The sequence below is a fragment of the Danio rerio genome, chromosome 17, assembly GCF_052040795.2.
Source record: "Danio rerio strain M-AB ecotype USA chromosome 17, GRCz13ab, whole genome shotgun sequence".
In the NCBI taxonomy this organism is placed as follows: domain Eukaryota; kingdom Metazoa; phylum Chordata; class Actinopteri; order Cypriniformes; family Danionidae; genus Danio; species Danio rerio.
The window spans coordinates 40,639,593-40,662,423 of NC_141037.1; the positions used below are offsets into that span (position 1 = coordinate 40,639,593).

General features: G+C 37.7%; 1 protein-coding gene and 1 long non-coding RNA gene across 3 annotated transcripts in view; one reads left to right on the plus strand and one right to left on the minus strand.

Moving 5' to 3' along the window:
* Positions 1-22,831, minus strand: part of crim1 (cysteine rich transmembrane BMP regulator 1 (chordin-like)) — a 260,051-nt gene that overhangs the window by 49,905 nt on the left and 187,315 nt on the right. For both annotated transcript variants that reach the window (XM_087288822.1, NM_212821.1), the window contains 2 exon segments: positions 18,586-18,768; positions 11,941-12,138 (listed from right to left, as the gene is read on the minus strand). In XM_087288822.1, coding sequence (XP_087144948.1) covers positions 11,941-12,138; positions 18,586-18,768 — 381 coding nt within the window.
* On the plus strand, positions 8,857-12,012 carry LOC147833147 (uncharacterized). Its single transcript, XR_015513684.1, has 2 exons — positions 8,857-10,437; positions 10,680-12,012. It is a non-coding gene; the product is annotated as an uncharacterized LOC147833147 (long non-coding RNA).

Here is a 22,831-nt window from a genome sequence, read left to right on the forward strand (position 1 = left end):
CTAATGACGGATGGCTGCTTCTCACTCAGTGCAGTTTATGCTAATAAGGTAGAGATCATCACCAATGGGCAAGGCTTTCCCCTTCTGATGTCTTGTACAAAGGGAGAATGTCAATCAAAGTGTTTCTGCAGACTTATTTTATCAGGTTTAATTATCAAAAATAGAATGAATTAATACTGACCATTAGAGGCTGGTAATATTCACACACTGTTGCCACACAGCGCTGTATAAACCCCTTATAAAGGTGATGCTTGCATAATAGGTCCTCTTTAACATACATGTATTTTGCTGTCCACAATGGCTTTACAGTACTACTGCAATACTATAAAAGCAAAGAGCAGAAAGAAAGAGAGATGTGAAACAGCTCTGGAATGTTTCCACCACCCTCCCAAACGGCTACATGTAACATGCCACATGTAAATGTGAGGTGCAGCGAGAGCACAGTTCTCTAGACCTTGCCAACAGGTATGGCTATTTAAGACCTCTATCAAGGGGCATATCAGGCATCATTACTGCCTTTTATTTCCCCATTTCCCATCTCGTAATAGGGCCACATATGGCTCTGCAGAATGTGTAAGGCCATTCCTCTGCTTTATCCGACAAGCAAAAAAAAAAAAAAAGAGTTCATCCTTGAATGGAGTATCAGTCCTCTTTATTTTTGATTGCAGAACTGCTGTCACACTCCAGTTCAGACAACAGGAGACAAGAGGCTCGGTTATGGAAGGAACCATCAAGGTGACAAAACAAAGCCGAGTGTGTGACTTCAAACTGAATGTAATATAGTCAAGGACAGAGTCAACTGTTGTCCATCATGACATAGGAAGCTTTTCCAACACACGTTTAGTTATTAGAGAGTTCACAACTTGTTGGTTTATTGAAAGCATATGCAACAAACAATTTCAATTTATTCCTCGGTTAGTGACAACAAATATGAATGTAATACACCTTTTACGTTGCAGGATTTGAAAGTATAAAGCACATTATGCACAATGTACATGAATTGTCACAAAAAACACATTTTATATATTACATTCAACTGAAAAATGTATGAATAATCTTTCAGCAACAATAAGGTTGTGTTAGTTAATGTTAGTTAATGTATTTACTAACACGAACAAATTATTAATTACAGTACTGATTAATCTTTGCTAATGTTACTGAAATATGAATGTCGTTCATTGTTAGTTCATATTAACTCACAGTGCACTAACTAATATTAACAAGCACATCCTTGGAAGTTTATGTTGAGTTTATGTTGAATTAAAGAGCCTATTTTGCATTATAAAATGTCATAATTTGGTTTTGGGGGTCTCCAAAAACAGGCTGATAAGCACGCAAGGTCAAAAAACACTTTCATTGTCTTATAATGTGCATTTATTTTTACCTAATTACCCTGACGACTACCATATGATCCGTTCAGCGATTTATTTGTTCTCAAACCCCTCCTTAGAGTGAAGCTAATCTGCGTTGATTGGCCCGATGACCCCGTGAGTTCAGAAACGCATTCAAATCAGATTTAACCTGAGAGATACAGTACAAGCACTGATCTATAATAGATAAGCTATTACAAGACATGTAGGGTGATTACAACTTACAAAAAACAATTAAACACATATTTTGCAAACTACACAAAACGAGGCAACAATTTTAATTACTCTTACATGATATGATCCACAGGAAAAAGAAACTGTTCCATGTGAACTGCAACAGTTACTGACAAAATCTCACAATGTCCCATACATAATAATGCCTCTCTAATGGCAATTGAATCCAGCGCTACAGCCTTTTATTACCCACAGCCAAATCTCCATCTGTCAGTGATCGGCATCTTCACGTCATGATCAGTTCCTTGATCTCCGTGCTTCGCTAGACTCTGAAGAGTCTCCCTTTTACTAGGGATAGGTACCGAAACTACATTATAAAAGACCGAAGTATCAATAAGCTCTGACGTTAATGGTTCTGCAGTCGGTACTGGAGAATTATTGCTGAATACACGTTACTTGCAGTAGCATAATTTAACTGACCAACCTGTTCTAACTTGCGATATTTGATATTAATTTATAAAATTCAATTATAAAAAAAACAACAACTTGTTTTTACATTGTGAGATGCCCCAAAACTGTATTAAATCCCCAAAACAAAGTTTACTCCTTTATGTGAATGTATTAATAAAAAATCATAAACATTATCTCATTTAACTGCATTTTGCAACTCAAAGAGGGTATTTTCCACTGCAGGGAGCACAATTAACCAAGAAAGATCCTGACTTCTGTCAGAAAAGTCAAACATGTTGATTTTTCTCCAGAAGAATGGTCAAAAGCTGAGAGTCATTTTCCTTCGAACCATTGTACATTCTTTTACAGGAAAATATGTATTTTTTTATAATTATTGGTTTTATAATTATAATTCTTTGTTTATTTTATATTAAAAACATAATAATGAAATAAATTGTTAATTCTGTTAAAGTACCTAACCGATAAGCGATATCGATAAAAGTAGTAATACCGTAAAACCTTAACGATACTATCCTTACATTTTACCAGAACTGGTAGAACATATTTGGTGATGTACCGTATCGACGTTGACATGTTCAAGCTAAAGATGTGAACCCAACTCGATTCATTTATTTGACTCTGATTCGACTATTTTTTTAAACCTTCAATAGTTTTAAACACGGTGCACTTTCAGATTTAAACCTTAGCTGGATGTTTTCATTCACTTAGTGCTGTGTTAAGCCTGGTTTATACTGTAGCGTGACCCACGGCGCATGCCTTGCGCGTTACCGTGCATTTATACTTCTGCACGCTGTTTCTATTGCTCTACAATAACACTTCCCAAAACGCTAGTGGACAGTGAGGCGTTTATGTTCCTCCGTGTCGAGTTTCTTCGCTGGTGTTTTTTTCTGACAGCTACCTTAATGTACAAGTGGCTCAAACTTGCTCATTTTAAGGCTGGAACCGGTGGATGTGCAACAAATTTAATCATAAGGTAAACACAAATCAACAGTTTCCATCCGGTCCTCCTTCACGGGACTCCACACATAGAAACACTCACAGCATCGGGTTAGCGTGGCTCTCACCTTCGCCCACACTCGTCAGCGCTACCAAGCTGACCAATCACAGAGCTTGGACTACGTGTCGTTGCAATGTGTAGTTAAATTTTTTGAGAGGCATGCGTCGGTGTCGCCGACGGCCACGGCCAGGGCTATGTATCTCTGCGTAGGGTGCACCATAGCATACGCATGCGCTTGATGCAGAAGTATAAATCAGCCTTTACACACTGCATGGAGGGTCATTTTTAAAAACCTATAATAGAAATTCCTTAATAAATTCAGTACCAGTAATTATTGAAGTAAATTTCAGACAATTTTCAAAATGCAATTGCAAATTAGATTTTCAGTTGCATTTTCAATATGTGGAGACATAAACTGTGACATAATCCAAATAATATTGCAAATCCTGCATTACCATATACCCAATTCAAACACGCCCAGCAAAGTAGTTCCACCCCTGTCATTTGAATGACAGGTTTATGTGTAGAAGTCAAAAACTCAAATGCAAAAGGATTTGCGATTCCATTTGAGTTGGCGGGTTAAATGCACGACAAAGAGAAAAGCTTGAAATAAGACATGGGAAATGCATTTGCAAATGGACTTTGCTTTTTCATTTGAAATGTGGCAGTTCCTGCACATTTGCGAAACTGAAATTGCAAATGGTAATGCGGGGCTTTGAAATTGCATTTAAAAAAAATTGTCCAGAATATCCTTCCATAAGTACTGTTTGTCAATTGTTAATGTTAGTAAATAACTAACACTGTAAAGTGTAACCAATCTTTCAAATTCTTCAAAGACAAAGTTAAATCCTTAAACCTGTAGCTTTCTAGAGTGCACAGTGGACATTTATTAGTGCATTGCTTAAACTCTTTTTGTTGTTTTATTAAATCAGGCCTAAATTGTGTTCTTTAGTTATTGACAAGAGGCCACTGCTGCTGTCGAAAGAGCTTAACCTGTATTGGACACGAAACATCCATTTAAAGATCTTGCATTACACTGAGGCCATAGAGAATAGATGAAAATCTGTTGGGGTGTGTTGAGCTGTTTTGATTACACACACTGTACGAGCATATTAGTGAATGTTTTATTCAGGTTTACTATCAGCAAACACAAACAGGAAGGAATATTGGTTTTAAGGATTAACTGACCATACACTGCACTTTCAAAGGAGATTTTGAGTCTCTTATTAACCCATTTCACCAATACAGACCTTTCCAGAAAATTACCGGAACTTTTCTGGAAAGGTCTGTATGTGTGAACATGCCCTACTGGTAAATTAGTTCCAGCCATTTTCCGGAAAGAGAAGTTGTAACATTACCGGTAATTTGCCGCAATGGTGCTCTGATTGAACGCAAGAGGAAAATTGCTGGAAAGAGCCGTCAATCGGTGCTTTTTAAAATACTATTGGTTGGGTTTAGGGAAGGAGGAGGGTGGGGTGATTGGTCAGTTGATCGGTCAGTCAGTGATTCAGTCAACAGGGGCCTCTGGTGGATCCAGAATCAGAATTAGCCTGGACTGGTCATTTGGGATGGAAATATATTCAAAGAAGCTATATTACAAATGCAGCACGTATATCAGTGTGTATACTCTTACCTACATGTGGAAAGTATATGCTAGCTGCCCACTGGCTAGTTTTTGTGTTTTATGTGTTCATGGCTCAAAAAGAGTACAGTATAATATAAACAGAATGTTTCACTGCAAGTCTTCCCTGATGCTGCAACATATCATGAAGGCAAACAAGTGGTGTTTGACTGGTACTGTACAGCACAAGGGATATTTGATCAGGAATTAAGTAATTCAGACCAATTTTATTGTGCATTTCAGCCATTTTTTGACAGCTTTAGTTTCACATTTAGAGTACAGTAGACCTTAAAGATTGAAAATCTTCCTGCTAAACTAATCTGTTTGAGCTCCACAGAAGTAAGACCAGCATATCATTTTGAGCGACATGAGGGAGAGTAAATGATGACAGAATTTCAATTTCTGGATGAACTATTCCTTTAACCACTATACGCTACACCATCCGACTAGCAAAATACAAAGTGATGAATTCATATGAGGCGCTAAGCGGTTAGTCACCTTGCCGTCACAGTGGGAGGATTTCCAAAGCGTTTGGATATTTTCACATTCATGTAGTCTATCTGTGCTTAACCTTTCACTGCAGTCCGTGATGATGAGCAGACACACACACTGCCTTTGATCTACCTCTGCACCGCCCGGAGAAAGAGGGAATTCAAATAAAGCGAGAGTGCTGGATTCGAGATGTGCTTTGCGATGCAGCAGGGGTATTGTGTGTATGGAGCTTTGTATGGAAAGCCATAGTGCACTACCCTTTCACTTCACCTCAGTACCCGAGTGAGTGCTCTCCACGGTCAGACAGACCCATCTAAACCTCTAATTGCTTCACAGGCCGAAAGGCGTATGAAAGATTAATTGAAAAGGGCTGAATGTGAGCAAGCTGCTCAGCTCAGGTCTGCATACATGCTGCTGTCACTCTCTGTCCATTCTCCCCTCTGCCTCTACCAGCTGAACCTGCCCTGTTCTCCTGCTAAAGCAAGCGGCTCAAACTACTATATAATATACACTCACCAACTCGTTAAGGTAAATTTCTAATCAAATTGTGCCTTAGTGTCCCAGCAGGGACAATATACACCCATATCGCTCTGATATGAGTGTGATATTGCATTTACACAACAGTTTAATTGCATAATCGTGTATATAAAAAGAAAATCAAACATGAAAAGTTTTAAAAACCCTTTTGTACGATTAACTTTACTCTTAAGCTATTCATTCACATCTGCACATGACCGTCAGAACAGCAGAAACCATTTCTGATTCACAAATGTCACTTTAGAGATAGCATTGACATATGATTCTCTTGTGTAATGTCTAAAGCGATGCCAAAAGATTATAAGGCTGAACGGCATGAAATGCCATCAGTCTACAGAGATTTCACTGTATTTCTCTGTTAAAATCGGGATTTCACAAAAAATAGCCCATAAAAAAGCCAAAGCAAAGCAAACACTACTAGATTACCATGGCATAAATAAAGTAAAATACAAAGGAGAGAGATTACCTTAAAATGTCACCTACCTGTTCTATTATGATTTGTTTAGTTGTAGTTTGAAATTTATCCTGAGAAAATGCTGAGTTTTTTTACCTTTAAGGTCTTATTATGCAGTCTCTGTTGCCATCTCATAATGGAACGTCAACCGTCAATTTCTTTTTTGCTCTGCTAAATATGTCTGGCTGCTAGCCGCCAATGCACACACATTTTAAAATTTTAAATAATATAAAAAAAAAAAAGTCCAACAACTGCAGTATTTGTCAAACTCTAGTAAGTTTATTTATCTGTTTGGTATGTGGATACTAATGTGGGCGGAGTAATACACAAGGGTGAAGAGGCTGTATGAGTGCTGTTATTGGAGAATATCGCACGGCCATCAGCCAATCAGATTCGATAACCAGGCAGAACTGTTGTGTATATATACTCCATGCACACATACATAGTATAAGTATGTATATTTATATGTATGCACAGTATATATGTACACAAATAAACAATGTATAAATGGTATGTTATATCAGATGATTACATTATTTTTAAATCAGTAAATTCTCACAAGAAAGTCTTTAGGATTTTTTTTAGACAAATCTATCAAACAGCATGTGAAAATATCAAGTCAAACTGCTCGTTGCCTCTCAACAAGCCACACAATTTGAAGCATCACTTATGTCTGTAGCACATTTGTTGACATCCCTAACCCTGAGTGAGAGCCATAGTAATAGTGCTGCTTGCCTCCACTATTAGCAAGCAGAACCATAAGACGAAACACTCCAGGCATTGTTTTTCTCTCAATATAGTGAGCCGGAGCAGGAGAAGGATGCTTCATTTGCTTGGATCTTTAATTGGAAGGGGGCTGAAGGTGCAGAGGGTAGATGAGACAGACAGGAATCCTATTACCCCCGGTGTGACTCAATTCCACTGGAACAGCATTGATCATAACCAACACGACAGTTGGGGGAGTTTCGCCCCCACAGCCACACACACACACACACACACACACACGAAAATGGTTGTTTAGCATGTTTTTTCATAACCTCCTCCACATATATTGTCAGTGTGGCATTTAGGATGGTCCGATAAGATTGTTAATAGCTCTGAACAAGTTTTTTCCTTTCCCACCGATCCCAAGTCTATGAGTAATGGGGGAGAGTAAAGAACATCATGCAGTTTTTGTGATTTAAAAATCCTGACTGCAAACAGAGAGACGGGAAAAATCTATATTCTCCAGCTCTTTTCAAAAGGATGATGTCATCGGTGTACACACACACAAGCCGATCCCAGGAGAAATTCATTATCCAACATACCTGCCACTCATCCATCACTCGCTCTCTTCCCATGTGTGAAATAACCTTTACAAACCCTCTCAACAAGAATGTGGTCCACGCCCCGGTGAACCGACCTGCATTCCTGCATGCCAAGGTATGCATCCATACCTCAGAGTGCTTAATCAAAGCTTATGATGAGATACAAAATGATGCAAAGCTCTCGCTCGGAACAAAACATCGAGAGGAGAGCCCAGCCAGTTGCAGTGGGAGTGGGAGTCCCAGGGGTTGCCTCTATACAGATCTGTGAGTAGTATGAAAAATACAACGGCAGGCAGGATAGGAGATTGCACTGCTTCTACTGAGGGGAAGGAGAAAAGTCTAATGGAGGGAAATCCACAGGAAGGATTCTAGTGTAGCGTTCCATGACAGTAAAGGAGAATCAACACATATAGCTGAAATGTAAGGCGATGGAGATGTTTTAGTTGTGCTGGAAGTGGGTTACCAGGGGATCAAGGTATACACCTGCCTGCACTGCTCTCAGTCTGGTAGATTATTCACACATACAGTATGTGACTGGAATGGGAACTCAAAAAACAAGTGCTGGAGCACATTGAAAGGAAACCGAGAAAAAAAAATGCACACAGACACTTCAGATCGTTTTAAGTTTGAAAAAATTATTCACTGAATCTTCACTGTGGCGCACAAGATTGGGTGGTAACACTCTATTTGAAGGGTTCATAAGATTGTCGTGAAACCTTTATAATCAGTTATGTCATTGTACATGTAAATGCAAAGGTGACATTGTCATAACTTCACAAACAAACGCATCTCAATATGTCTTTGTCATGAGAGCTTGACATTATCAAGACAACAAAACTTGTGATAAATCTGTCATAAACATGATTGCCATGAGGGCATTACAATTGTGTCATGAATTTTTTTAACAGCATTATTAATATTTGTAAATATTATAATGTCATGTCATTAAAATGTCATTAAATTACATTAAATATTAACTCTGCTCTTCTAAAAGCATTGAGTATCGACATGTTTAATGAGAAATTATAATGACAAATTCAGTTACACTGAACAAAAGTGATCAGGAAGGAAGATATCCACGACATTTATAATGGCCTCATGACAATCATGTTTATGACAGATTTATGACAAGTTATGTTGATTTGATAATTGGCTATTTCACACATACAAACCTGTTTGTTTGTGTATGTTTGAACAGGCCCTTTTTGAAAATACTGATACATTCTTTCTGGCAATTTTCCAGAAAGAGAAGCTGTAACACTACTGCTAATTTGCCAAAATGCTGCTCTGTGTGAACGCAGAAAGAAAATTGTTGAAAAGAGCGCATTTACACTTAGAATGCGCTGACGTGGACGTCTACTCTAGCCAATCAGAACAGTCAGACGCATTTACATCTACACTGTTTATGAAAATAAAAGCCTTTGAATATTTTTCCAGAAATATTTAGTTGCTAGATGTTAGTCAGATAACGTTTCTATGTTCTTTCTGAATGCCAACTGTGTAAAAAAGTATCGATAAAACACTTCTGATAAATCGCTGTTTGTTTACGTTCAAGATCTGCTTCAGTTGCTTGACGCGTGTGCACATGAAGTGAAGAACACACAGCACACACACAAATTTTGTACATCTCGACATGCAAAAGTATTCCTCCATATGTTTTCATCGTCAATATTTATCCATCCACAGAATTTTTTATGTAGTCAAATGGGTAAACATTTAGCCGCGATTAGCTCTTCTGCATTTGGTTGTCTCTGGAACAAAGCACGCATTCACAGAGTCATGGAGGAGTGGAGAGCATGAGGCTCAGCTAAAAGACCCAGGATCTTGTGGGATCTTGTGGGCCAGCCTGTACATCCTCCAGTGCCTTACTCACACCTGCAGCTTCTCCATGATGGACGTCCAGTGTTCTTCAGTCTCCGGCACCTAGATTGCAGCTCTGCACAAGAAGTTTGGACATAGGAGAAATGGTCGTGCCCAACTGAACCTAGTTTCTATCAAGGTTTTTTCTTTCACTTTTGTCTATTGGTGAAGTTTTGTTCCTTGCCACTGTTGCCACTGGCTTGCTTGGTTTGGGGCTTGTAAAGCTGTGCATCGATGGATTCGCTCTATAGTGTTTGGACCTTCAGAGTGAAAATAAAACAAAACTGAACTAAGCTCAACTGAACTCTGAAAACTGGACTGACACAGTTTCAGTTTACTAGAACTTCTATGTGAAGCTGTTCTGACACAATCTTCATTGTAAAAGCACTATTGAAAAAAAAAAGATTATTTGAATTGAATATACAGTACACCAGCTAGAGGTAAAGAGACGAGAGAGTGATAGAGAGGGATCATTAGCAGCCAATGACTGGTAAAGGCCAATGAAAACATTTGGCCAGCACACTAAGGTTACACCCCTACTCTTTATAAGGAGTGCCATGGGATTTTCAATGACCACAGAAAGTTAGGAACTTGCTTTGATATGCCCCTGTGACTATACTTGGGAATTGAAACCCACACAGACCACAGGATAAACAGCTCCAGCAGGCTTCACTAACACCATTTCCAGCAGTAACCTAGCTTCCCAGGATGTCCCCTACCCAGGTTCTAACCTGACTCACCCTAGCTTAGCTTCAGTGGGCAAACAGTATTGGGCTGCAGGGTTATAGCAATTGCTACAGAATACACGAGATGTGTTACTTGTATTTGGTGAAAATGGAAAACAAATCCAACAGTCAATATGCCAATCCCCTCCTTCTAGTAAAGGAGCCAATCATTGATTACTATAGACCAGGGGCCTCATGTATCAACACTGCGTACGCACAAAAACTTTGCGTACGCCAGGTTTTCACGCTCAGAATCGCTCACGTTTGGATTTACTAACAATGAACTGAACGTGGGAATGTGCGCAGCTCCACGCCAGCTTTATGGCTGGCGTACGCACATGCATGTCTGCTTTATTTCCATTGGTGACTCCTAGAGGCAGTTGTGTTAAATTCCTCTCTACAAAGTATCTGAGCCTTGCAATGGCAGCTGTATGAGACAGGTTCATCTAGCAGGTATATAAGGTTTCCGTACCATACAGTTGACCAGCTAAACATTAAAGCACAATTTGCAGCGGTCGCCTGTTTTTCCAATGTAATCTGAGCTATCTACTGCACGCACATTGCTATAAAGACACTATCTGAAGATGAATTTGCATGCGTGAATCAGAAACATTTCCATTCAGTAAATGTGCAAATAAAATATGATGCACAAACGTATTAATGATTTCTAGTTGTCTTTCTCGTGATAAATATTTGGCAAAATCTGATATGTAGCGGGGGAAAAAAAGAAGAAAGAGTTCATAAGACGCTGGATTCGAACCGAGTTCAAGCTCGAACGTGTCAAAACATGTTGACATGCGTCTTACGAGCTGCGCCACTGAGACTGTTAAGGGTACTGCAACATTTTTCACCTATAAACCACACTATTTCTCTTTTAACTCCACAGTGCGATGTTCAGACCCAACTGTGTTAACCGCATCAGCTAAACTCTCCCACTCTATTTTTTTCTTTTGTTGTTAATTCCAGAGAACAAACTTACAGGTCTACCTCCGAAAGCAGCACCTCCAATTCACATTCTGTTCAAAGTTTCTCTTTTTGCTTGCTTTTGCCATTGCTTTTTCATCGGGTTTTGCCAAAGTAGATTCCTTAGCATATTCATACGGGGGAGGAGGCAGGAAAGTTTTGTGCTCGTGCATGTTGTGCTCAGTTTCACGTTCATTCGGATGTACAAAAGAATATGCGTGAGATTCGGCGTACGCAGTGTTTCATACATCTGAATTTTGACTGACAATTCTACAGGTAAAGCAAATGGTCCATCTGAGTGTCCTATACACTCGTTTAACTCTTTGGGATCTTAGCAAACACACTGGAATGTCAGCAAATACTTGCCGTATGGACATAATAAACAGACTGACTGTACATTAAGCATAATATCTTAGTTTAAAAGCAAAATAAATATGAAATTACTTATAAAACATTTAAATAATTGCTGTTAAGCAGTTTTGTCTGGAATTACATATGCATGTTACCACTGGTGTAAGGATAGAAATTAATTATTCTAAGGAAGGATGACATCTAGGTTTTAACTACAGAGGTAACCATTAGATGGCATGAAGGTAACTAGAAATGTCTAAATAATAAATTATAGAAAAATTTCTGTCCAGTTTATAGACTACTTTATGGAGACAGTAATCATAACAACTTTTGTAAAAAAAATAACAGCAACACTTAAACTGTAGCTTCACTATAATATTGGATGACCAAAAAACAAAAATGACTATAGAATAATTAAGTGTTCCTCGCTACAGCAATGCAATTCAAAGAACATAATTCAAACTAAAATGGCATTATGACTACAATCACACACATTTCCTATCACATAATTACAAACGTTTGTTTGCATACTTCAATAGAGAATGTTTCAGGTCCAAAAATTATACACTCAACAGAATATATCTCCAAGCAGCATTCGTAAAGTTAATCTGTTCTTACCCTCACACACGGGACAGCACTCTCCGGGCACGGTGACAGGATTGAGGCAGCTGTGGCCGCAGGCAGCTGCCACACAGCGGGCATCTCCACTCACACACTGGCAGAAGGTGCAGTCGTCCTCGCGCCAATGGTCACCGTGAGCCAAGATTTGCCCATTCACATAGCAGCCAGCTAAACTGAGCACCGGGTAGATGGGGTCTATAAAAAAGTTAGGAGAACAATGAATGATAAAATGATAGCCACCACAAAAGAGTTCTGATATCCCATAAAATGTACCCTGCTGAAAAAGTCAGTTTAAGATGTTTTAAAATGTGCCAGATTTAGAATAGGGCAGATGTTTTTTGACCACCTTAGGTTACGACTAACAGGTGGCTGGTTTGTTGATAAGTTTAAGGCCATATGGAAGTTTGCACCAACCAACAACCGGCTTGGACCAGCTAATGGACCAACTTAGATCATTTAATGGCTAATAGACCAGCTAATGACCAGTCTGGGCCCCTATAGCTAATACTCAGCATGGACTAGCTACGGATCAGCCTAGGCCATCCACTAATAATTTCAATTAACTATTGATCAGTCGGACATGCTAATTCCAAACAGAGACTAGCTATTGATGAGTAAAGACTATCTAATGATCAGCTTGACCCAATCTAGACCAGCTACTGACCATCTTGGATTGACAAATATGTATCATAGATAGGCTAATAACCATCTTAGTTCATTTATTGATGAGCTTGACCAAAACCTTACATCGGAACTAGCTAATACCCAGCCTACCCTACTGAAAAAAACAGCCTAAACCAGCATAGGCTGTTGGCTGGTTTTAGCTGGTCAACCAGGCTGGTTTTAGAGGGGTTTTGGCCATTTCCAGGCTGGTTTCCAGCAATTTCCAGCCTGGTTTTAGCTGGTCAGGCTGGGAGATGACCAGCTAAAACCAGCTTGGCTAGCCTTGGCTAAACCAGCCTAGGCTGGTTTAAGCTGGATTTTTTAGCAGGGATACTAGCTAATACCTAGATTAGACCATCCACTGAACAATTTAGACCATTTTTGACCAACTAACATTTAGCTAATACTAAAGAATGGCTAGCTAATGACCAGCTTAATCCATCTAATGATGAGTCTGGAACAATGTGGAAAGTATTGACTAGCCTGAACTAGCTAATACTTAGCATTAAAAATCTAACAATTAGCTTGGATCATGCAAAGATTGGTTTGGACTAATTTTGACCAAATACTGACCAGCTTGAAAAACATCCAGCTAAGGGTAGTTATTGGCTAGCATGTACCATCCAATTATCAACTTGAACCTACTAACAACCAGCCTGGATTAATTAATTCAAAACACAAAACAGCTTTGTTCATTTTATGATCCGCTTAAACTAATTTGGACCAACTTATGACCAGCCTGAACTAGTTAATACTAAAGCATATTTTAGCTAATGACCAGCATAGTCCATTTAATGATCAGCTTGGACCAGTAATCAACTTATGATTATAGCCTGGACAAGCTAACACCAACTAGCTAAGGTCATTTAATGTTTAGTTTGGACATACGTAGTACTACTTTCACTGTTGTAAGACTTGATTGATTTTGTTCATTCAAACCGTGTTCTAGAGCACCATGTTTCAAAACATTGAACATCCTAAGATGAATTTTCCAGCAGGGTCAGTGTTTATAACAAGATATATGACGACATGCATGAAGCATGAGCCAACTAAGCAGTACTAAAGAGCAGGCTATTATATCTAAAGGTCATAGTTGCTTGATGAATTTTCATGTCTGAAACAGTGATTTCAAAAGAACCTGCTCAATAGGGGGTTTCACTTGAGGGCGAATCGTTTCACCACAACAATTTCGCATCAGGTTCAAGTTGGTCATGAAATAGACACCAATCGAAAAGCAATTGGTTTGAAAGTGACTTTTGTGTGAGCTGTTCTACATTCCAGTTACAGTATGAACAACAGACTATTGTACGGAGCATTTTTGCCGGTGTAATTTCATTAAAATGACCACATTTTAAAGTGATAGCTCCCCCAAAAACAAAATTCTATCATCATTTACTCAAGCTTGAGATTTTTGCTTTCGTTTGAACACAAAATAACATATTTTGAAGAAAGCTGGAAAACTGTATCTTTTGACATCCATAGTAGGAAGAACAACTTCTATGGAAGTAAATTACAGGTTTTCAACTTATCTTCTTGTTTGTAAAAATGAACAAAACTTTGACTTCACAGTATGTAATGTCACTTAGGCCCAATCCCAGTTTTACTCCTTAAACCTTCCGCTCACCTCTACCCCTTGTTTTGGGCATTCATGTGAAGAGGTAGGGGTGTCCCAATTGTCTTTACCTTGAAGGCATAGGGCTAAGGGGAAGGGGTAGATACCCCTTTAAACAGAGATTTTTCAGGACCACGCTCAAAACCAAGGGGTAGGAAAATTTCCCAGAATACACTAGTCTCAACGGCAATTAAGGAGATCCACAAATTAGTATTTTTTGTGTCATTATTATGAACCGCGTTCGTGTTTTAACATGTCCAACGTCCAACCTAAAATTAACCAAATGTCAATGTCTAATTATGCTACAGATGTTGTGTGGACGTTACCACTATGACGTCTATCAGACATTGGTTTTTGCCTGACGAATAAATGTTAGTATTTGACGTCAATATAAAGTTAGTTTAAGATGTTGGTTTAACATCCGATTTGGTCACTTTCCAACACAAACCTAAAATCAACCCTCATTTGGCATCATTACTGGACATCAAAATTATGTTGTCCTTGAATGCTGACTAGACATTGAATTTTGGTCACCTGACGTCATGACCTAAATAACCTAATATTATTGTCTTATAACGCTGGGTGCCTGCCAGGTTACATATGTAATTTGTATATAATTACATATATCAGATTTCTATATTGGGCTCAGAGGCTTTAAAGTGGCTTAAACCCCAATAACTGTGTCTTGCGATTGGGTTTAACACTCTTTAAAATATCTCCTTGTGTGTCAGAGTTAACAAAACAGTTTGGAACAAGTCATAATTAAATAAATGATGACAGAATTATTATTTTTGGGTGAACTATCCCTGTTACAATCACCAGCGATCTAATCCTTACGGATTGCTGGTAAACTCACAGATCACATAGAACTACAAATCTGCCAGTATATGGACTACAAGATGCAGTCATGCAACACACTCACACACCTGGCCTAGATCCCCATGATTGCAAACAGACTCAGCTGAAGCAGTTCAGGACTAATTTCACAGACTATATATACATCTCTTAAACACACACACAGGTTGATTCTTGTTATACTTCATATTGAAATGTGAACATTATGATGCATTTTCCTTGCTTTGTTCTGCTGTGTACCCATCTTTGCTTTGTTCTGTTTGTTTGTTTGTTTTACGTTGCCTGCTGCCTGCCTTTTGACCATCTGCCTGTTTATTGACCACGACTTTCGATTGCCCGTTTGCTCCTGTGACTGTTGCTTGCCTGACCATTCTGCTAAATAATCCTGCGTTTGTATCCGCACCCCTTTGTCAGCGTCCACTTCACATTACAAGCCCTCAAGTCAATAATTCTCAATCAGGAGCTCAGCAAATGTCTAAGGTGCCACAAAATGACTTAATATAAATATAAAATGATAAAAACAGGGCTAAATAACTCCATAGCCATTTCCAAAATATTTAATTAGGGAAAAAAATAAAATTGTTTGTAAAAATATTTATAAAACCCCAATTCAGTACATGATCAACAGCTAAAAACGTCACAAGGCTTTAAAATATTGTAGTGGACAATGGAGGGCACTTGTGGAGTAAGTACGTTTGAAAACCACTGCTTTAAGATGTCAATTAAAATGATTTATGCCCTTCATAAGCCAAAGCCGCCAATGAGCATATGGATTCATACAGGCTTACATTTATGTAAGCCATCTAACTTTAGTTGGCCGATTTCATTTGTTTAATTCATCACAGTAAAGCTCTCAAGAGAAAAGCTACAGGGAAACGGCGGAGTTTCACTTTAATTAACTACATAACAGCAAAATCATTCGCAAACTAATTTCAACATGACCACGATCTGATAAATATAACATGAGTGGAAAGTGTAGCCAGGCAATTCCAAGCTATAATATATTGGACAACAGAACCTACCCACAAGAGAAGCATAGCAATCGAAATTACATGCTCCCTGGCAGCCTATTATAGGTTGTCTACAAAATAAAACAATGAACAGTTTCCCTGAACTAATTAGCCCTGGATGCTCATTGAATTGAGAGAATACAAGCGCACTAAGAATTTATCCCACAAATTCGACATTCAATTGGCAGAAACTTCCTCATCACGTAATGTAAAATGCGCAATATCCTCAGAGAAGTTTAGAAAAAACAAAAAAACAGTCGCGCCATAATTGCTTTAGAATCTAGTTTCAGACCTGGATGACATTTTTCATTAAAATTCACAAAAATCACCTCAATTACAGGCAGAGCATCAACAGCAAATGCAAAACAGGCCCTAAGGCCCAAAGCTAATGCTAAAGACAGCTTGATAACGTTTGGAAAAAAGGTGCACATTTGCTTGCTTCCGCTCTCAGTTTATGAAGAACGGTGATTTTTTTCATCTCAACCCATTTTAATTGCTAGAATTTTCAAAGAACACCATGCTGCTTGAACAAAAATTATTAATACATAGGTTGTAGAGACTTTGTGATGTTACATAAATATCATAAAAGCTCATATTTGGATTTCGCATTTATAAAAGATGTCATATATGCAACATATATTATAAAATATTGGCAACACGGTAGCTCAGTGGTTAGCACTCTCGCCTCACAACAAGAAAGTTGCTGGGTTTCCTTCAGGTGCTCCGGTTTCCCCCACAATCCAAAGACATGCATTATTGTGAATTCAATAAACTAAGTGTATGTGTGTGAATAAGTGTGTATGAGAGTTTCCCAGTAATGGGTTGCAGCTGGAAGGGCATCCCCTGCATAAAACATATGCTTGATAAGTTGGTGGTTCATTGCTCTGTGGCGACCCCTGATGAATAAAGCGACTAAGCCAAAGGAAAATGAAACAAAATTAATTATAAAATATTGCAATAAATATTTTAACCATTGGAATAACAAATATGTACATATATATTCAAATATATTTGATATATATAAAAAATAATAATAGGATATATTGAATAATAATAATAGGATATATTGAATAATATATTTGTTTAATTATTATATGTATATATCTTTCTTTTACCACTACTACTACTATTTACTGTGTTTGCTGTGTTTTTTATTATATATAAATGTATTTTTTTTATGTAAAATTTAATAATGCTTTGGCAATACATTTGTCATGCCAATAAAGCAACTATTGAATTTAATTGAGAGTGAGAGAGAGAGAGATTGAGTTTGAGTTTGAGATTGAGAAATTGAGTTTACAGCTTTTATTTCATCTCCATAGTAGTGAAATAGAGGCTGGTGCTCGTGGGTTCTGCTTTAACAGTTGTCTGCTTTTCAAGTAACGTTAGTTGGTTTGTTTTAATTACCTGCGCTCGTCTTCATCGCCATAATAATAATTAAAATAATCACAGCTTTTGCAATTTGAAATTTTTCAATCCGTGATTTTCAGTTTAAAATCGATCAATCATGCAGGCCTATAAAATACTGGGAAAAAGTCTTTACTCTGTTAAACATCATTTGGGAAATATTTAAGGTCAATGTCCAACAGCAACCTAAAATCGACCAAATATCAAAGTCTAATGGTGCGTTCACACCAGATGCGAATAAAACGTCAAACACGAGTGATTTACATCTTAAGTCAATGCAAAGACGTGAATAGAAATACTGTGGTGCGATTACCGCAAATTAAACAAAAAAAGTTGGAAAATCTGAACTGTTGTAATCTGAACTAATCAGGAGCTTGCTCTTGTGGGGGTGTGATTGTGCGGTGTGATTGTGCAGTTGGTGTCCCGAGAGGAAATCCTCTTGCTGACACCGGACAACACCTCATTAAACTGGTCTTGGCTCAGTAGGAAGCACTGCTGAAAGCCTCCATCATCCAGGTATAGTTTGTGGAGGAGTTGATGAACACACAGTGCTGGGTGCACCTCTGAAAGGATCTAGTGGGCTCAGACATGGCACCAAACGAATCTACGCTGATTTTCAGCCTACCTGAAGCATATAAGCACAGCTATTCTCTCGATAAAAAACATATCAGCCATTTAGCAACAAAACTAGAGCCACCGAGCAAACAAGGGCCCGCATCTATTGTCAAGTGAATTCGACTGACGAATGAAGTGAATTTGACGTGCGAATGATGCAAAAAAACTCAAAAATGTCTATTTACGTGCAAATAATGCTTTTTATTAGCATGTGTCATGTCTGTGAAAATAGCATAATATTGTTACAGTTTGACACTCTGACGTCTATCAGTTGTTGGGTTTTGGTTGCTATCCCTGACGAATAAATGTCAGTATTTGATTTCAATATGACGTTTATTTAAGATGTTGACCTTGGATTCTGGTTAATTTCCAACACAACTTAAAATCAACCAAATATCAACGTCATTTGATGTCGTTATTGGACGTCAAAATAACGTTGTCCTTGGGTTGCTTTTTTTGCAAATGCAAAGGTCATCTTACCTTCACAGACAGGACAACACTCTCCATCCGGAACATAGTAGCGCTCGCAGTGCAAGACGCCACACTGGGCGGTGAAGCACACAGATACACCACCCTGACAGCGGCAAAAGCGGCAGGCGTCCATCCTGAACATGTCTCCATCATGGTACTCCACTCCGTTAAAAGTGCAGGCTGGCTTTGTCTCTGCAAAACACAGTAATCAGGACACAGTGCATTAGAGGTTGTCGCATGTATGACTGACAGCACAACAAAACAAACAGGGTCTTCATAACAGGGCCAAGAAGAGTTATGGGGTACGCAGGGACCTAAACGTTGTGCATTTGTGTCCGGGAGAGCTTTTAGCAGCTCAGTTTCAGATAGCCACGGAATTGATGCCCAATGGTAGTCATGGCAACCGCTAGGTACCAAATTCTGCTTTCAGCTCATGCATTACAATGCCTGCACTTGTGTATATGGGAATAGGCTGCTTTTTTATCTAAAATGAAGCTTAATGATGATGTATTTATGTACATATATTCGCACCTTGATGACTTCTGTTAATATGGTATTCAGAGATAACGTGCTTTGAATGGGAGCCTCTAACAAAAAATTATCACCTTTACAAAGGACACCGAACTGCAGTATTTTATTTATTTTTTTGTTCTTGTCATGTCTTCTCATTTATTATGAATTATTCAGTTTTGATTAATCTCATACTTTTGAAGGAAACACGAATTAACACATTCCGTTCACAAGAAAGAAAACCAATTAACGGATTAAGAGTAGACTCAAATGAAAATAGTTTGTCAATTATCTAATGTGAGTTTAGTTTTTGTGAATAAATTGGCTTTAAATAATGTTAAGCGGATGAATGTGTCAAATTTAATGACGGTGTGCACTATCCAAACAATAAAAGCATATTTACAGCTTTAGATTTTGCTGCTAACTAGAATTTTTTCCTGTTTGTTTACTTTTTTCTGATTTAAAATATTGCTGGATTGATAAATGATTATATTTCAAGAGTTCACATTGCTGATGATTGATAATAAGCTTGTTTGGCATGCTTTCCCTGAGTTCATAAGATCCTCGAGCCTGGGGCTCCCTCCCGTTTGGGCGAGAGGGGAGTTTGACCTCAAGTAGATCTCGAGAACAGCCCCACCCATCCCTTTCCCTTCCGCTGCTTAAGGATTGCTATGAGAGTATGCTGCTGGGGGAATTCGACTATGGTGTTTATTTGGTTTACACAATTTACTTATGTCTTATGTTTGGACTGTGGGAGGAAACCGAAGAACCCGGAGAAAACCCACGTGAGCACAAATAGAAAATGAAATCTGCACAGAAACTTCGACTGGCTGGGTAAAGACACGAACCAGAAACATTCTGGCTCTGAGGAAACAGTGCTAGCCACTGGGCCACTGTGCTGCCCTATAGAGGAAAAAGAGGAGGAGAGGTGGACAGAGGGATTCTTCAAGACGAAGATGACTAAGATGCTTTGGTTATTTATGCTAAGTTGGAAATCTTCTGATTGGTTTATAATACGTTAGCTAACACGGGGCCAGCCATATCAATTTTAAGCATATGATCCTCCTGAAATTAGTTTATAAATAAACACATCGAATCATGATCAAATGTATGTCATTAACAATGATAAGCTCTGCCCTTTTTTATTCTGAAGTAATCTAAGAATCAATCACACAGCAGAAATGTGCAATAATGGGAATCTAAAAGTGTGTTAATATTAGAGATGTATCAAATTTTTAGCCACCATTTAATGGACTTTCTAATTTTTGTGGCTTCATTCATTGTTGGGGTACTCTTTTGACCTCTTAAAGCATAGGTCTTAAACTGGATTCCTGGAGGGCCAGAGCTCTGCACAGTTTTGCTCCAACCCTAATTAAGGTGTTCAGGACTATATGGAATATTAGGCAGGTGTGAGTTGAAGCTGGTTGGAGATAAACTATGCAGAGCTGTGGCCCTCCAGGAATTGAGTTTGAGACCTATGTCTTAAAGTGAAGTGCTATTTTGCGATTTCCGTCTGGATTTTGCCTAACCAAAATTCAAAACTTTCAAAAATCCACATGCAGAGGTGTAAATGCAAAAGTTATCGTATCATAAAAGGGTATCATAAAAAAAAAACTTTGAATTTTCAAAAAAAAAAAAAAAAAGGTGGAAAGGGATTAAATAGTTAAATATGTTGTTTGTGTTATAATATACCCCTCCAAAAAAGAGGTACTTTTTTGTAAACTTAAATTTGAAAGCGAACTTTTTAGATTCTGTGTGGTCCTAGGTTGCTGTAATTCATTTTGGTGGTTCCTGCACATGTCGGCAATTATAGGAAGAAAAAAATGTTGCTATCATAATCTATGCAAAAGTTATTCTATTCAAACTGATGAGAGAATAGAACCACTTATGGAGGTATTAAGCAAGACCTTTTTAAAAAAAGATGTTTAATAATACAAACCTTTAAAATTTAAAGAATGTGGAATTAAATGATGTCATGGACCTGGTACAGTATGTTCAATAAAGAAAATATTTATCGAGATTGCATTTTTGCCATTTAGCTCAGCCCTAATTTAATAACATTACTGAACATCACTCCATTATTTAAAGAAGTTACTAAACTGTTATTCAGTATTTACATTATTTTCATTATATTCAGTATTTATATTTATAACAGTACTTATAGTTATAGTTTATATATAGTATTAGTTATCTATCATTTGATTGATATTTTATTTGATGACATATTAAAGGACCATATAAACTGATACAATACTTTGCTAGTTTATACTTTTTCCTTGTCCTTCAAAACCAAAAGGTTTTACTAATTTAGCAGCCAGACATTTTTAATCATTAGGAATTTCAGCATGAACTTTCAGTCTTTTTTATATTTTCATAACTTCAAAACTTTGATAGTTTATATGAATTTTTACGTAAAATTGTCTTGATATATATATATATATATATATATAATAAATATATTGCAAACGTTTCACACAAATCTGTCATGGAAACCAAGATAAAAGACAGCAGAGAAGTGAACTGAAAACAATAAAGAACAAACTCTATATAATAATAATATTAATAATAATAATAATAATAATAATAATAATAATAATAATAATAATAATAATAATAATAATAACAACAACAACAAATTATTACAATTATGAATAAATAATTTTACATTATTATTATTATTTATATTTATATATAATTATTATTATTATTTAGGGTTCAAACGGTGCTGGAAATTCAAATTTAATATAGTTTTTTTATATTTGAAAAGTGCTTAAATTTTAGAGACAGTGATTGAAACTGCTTGAAAATGTATTTCACCTCACTAAATTGGTAATAATAACTAATCTTAATACTTATAATAATTTATAACATTTAAATAAAATTAAAATCTTAATAAAGAGGGGAAAACATGCAATCACTCAAAAAAAAAAAAATACTACAAAATATTATAACAATGTAACTAAAGGAGGCTTTCCGTCCAAATTCAGAATTATTTACGTTGATCGTAAATCAGGCAAGGGTCAACAACAGAAGCAATCGGGTACAAATAGATAATCCAGAAGCCATCATCAATAAACAGGCAAGTAGTCAAGAATTGAGAAAGGTAAGATAAACTAGAAACAAGGCTAGGAGTAGATAACATAAAACACAAGAATCAAAGGGGCGAAGCAGTGGCGCAGTAGGTAGTGCTGTCGCCTCAAAGCAAGAAGGTTGCTGGTTCGAACCTCGGCTCAGTTGGTGTTTCTGTGTGGAGTTTGCATGTTCTCCCTGCCTTTGCGTGGGTTTCCTCCGGGTGCTCCGGTTTACCCCACAGTCCAAAGACATGTGGTACAGTTGAATTGGGTAGGCTAAATTGTCCGTAGTGTATGAGTGTGTGTGGATGTTTCCCAGGGATGGGTTGCAGCTGGAAGGGCATCCGCTGCGTAAAAAACTTGCTGGTTGTTGGAGGTTTATTCTGCTGTGGCGACCCCGGATTAATAAAGGGACTAAGCCGACAAGAAAATGAATGAATGACAAGAATTAAAGAGCACGGCTAGACAAGAAAACGAAAATGCTACATAAAGTTACAAGTTTGTTTTAACGAAAAAAACAAACAAACGTGGTATTTAAATAGTGATGAGTCTGTTTATTGAGTCCTTGAACAGCTATAGCTGTCAAGTGTTTGCAATCTGATGAGATTAGGAACAGGTGTGTGCGCGGTACATGCTGTGATTTGTAGTCCATTTGGTGGCAGAGTTGTAGTTCT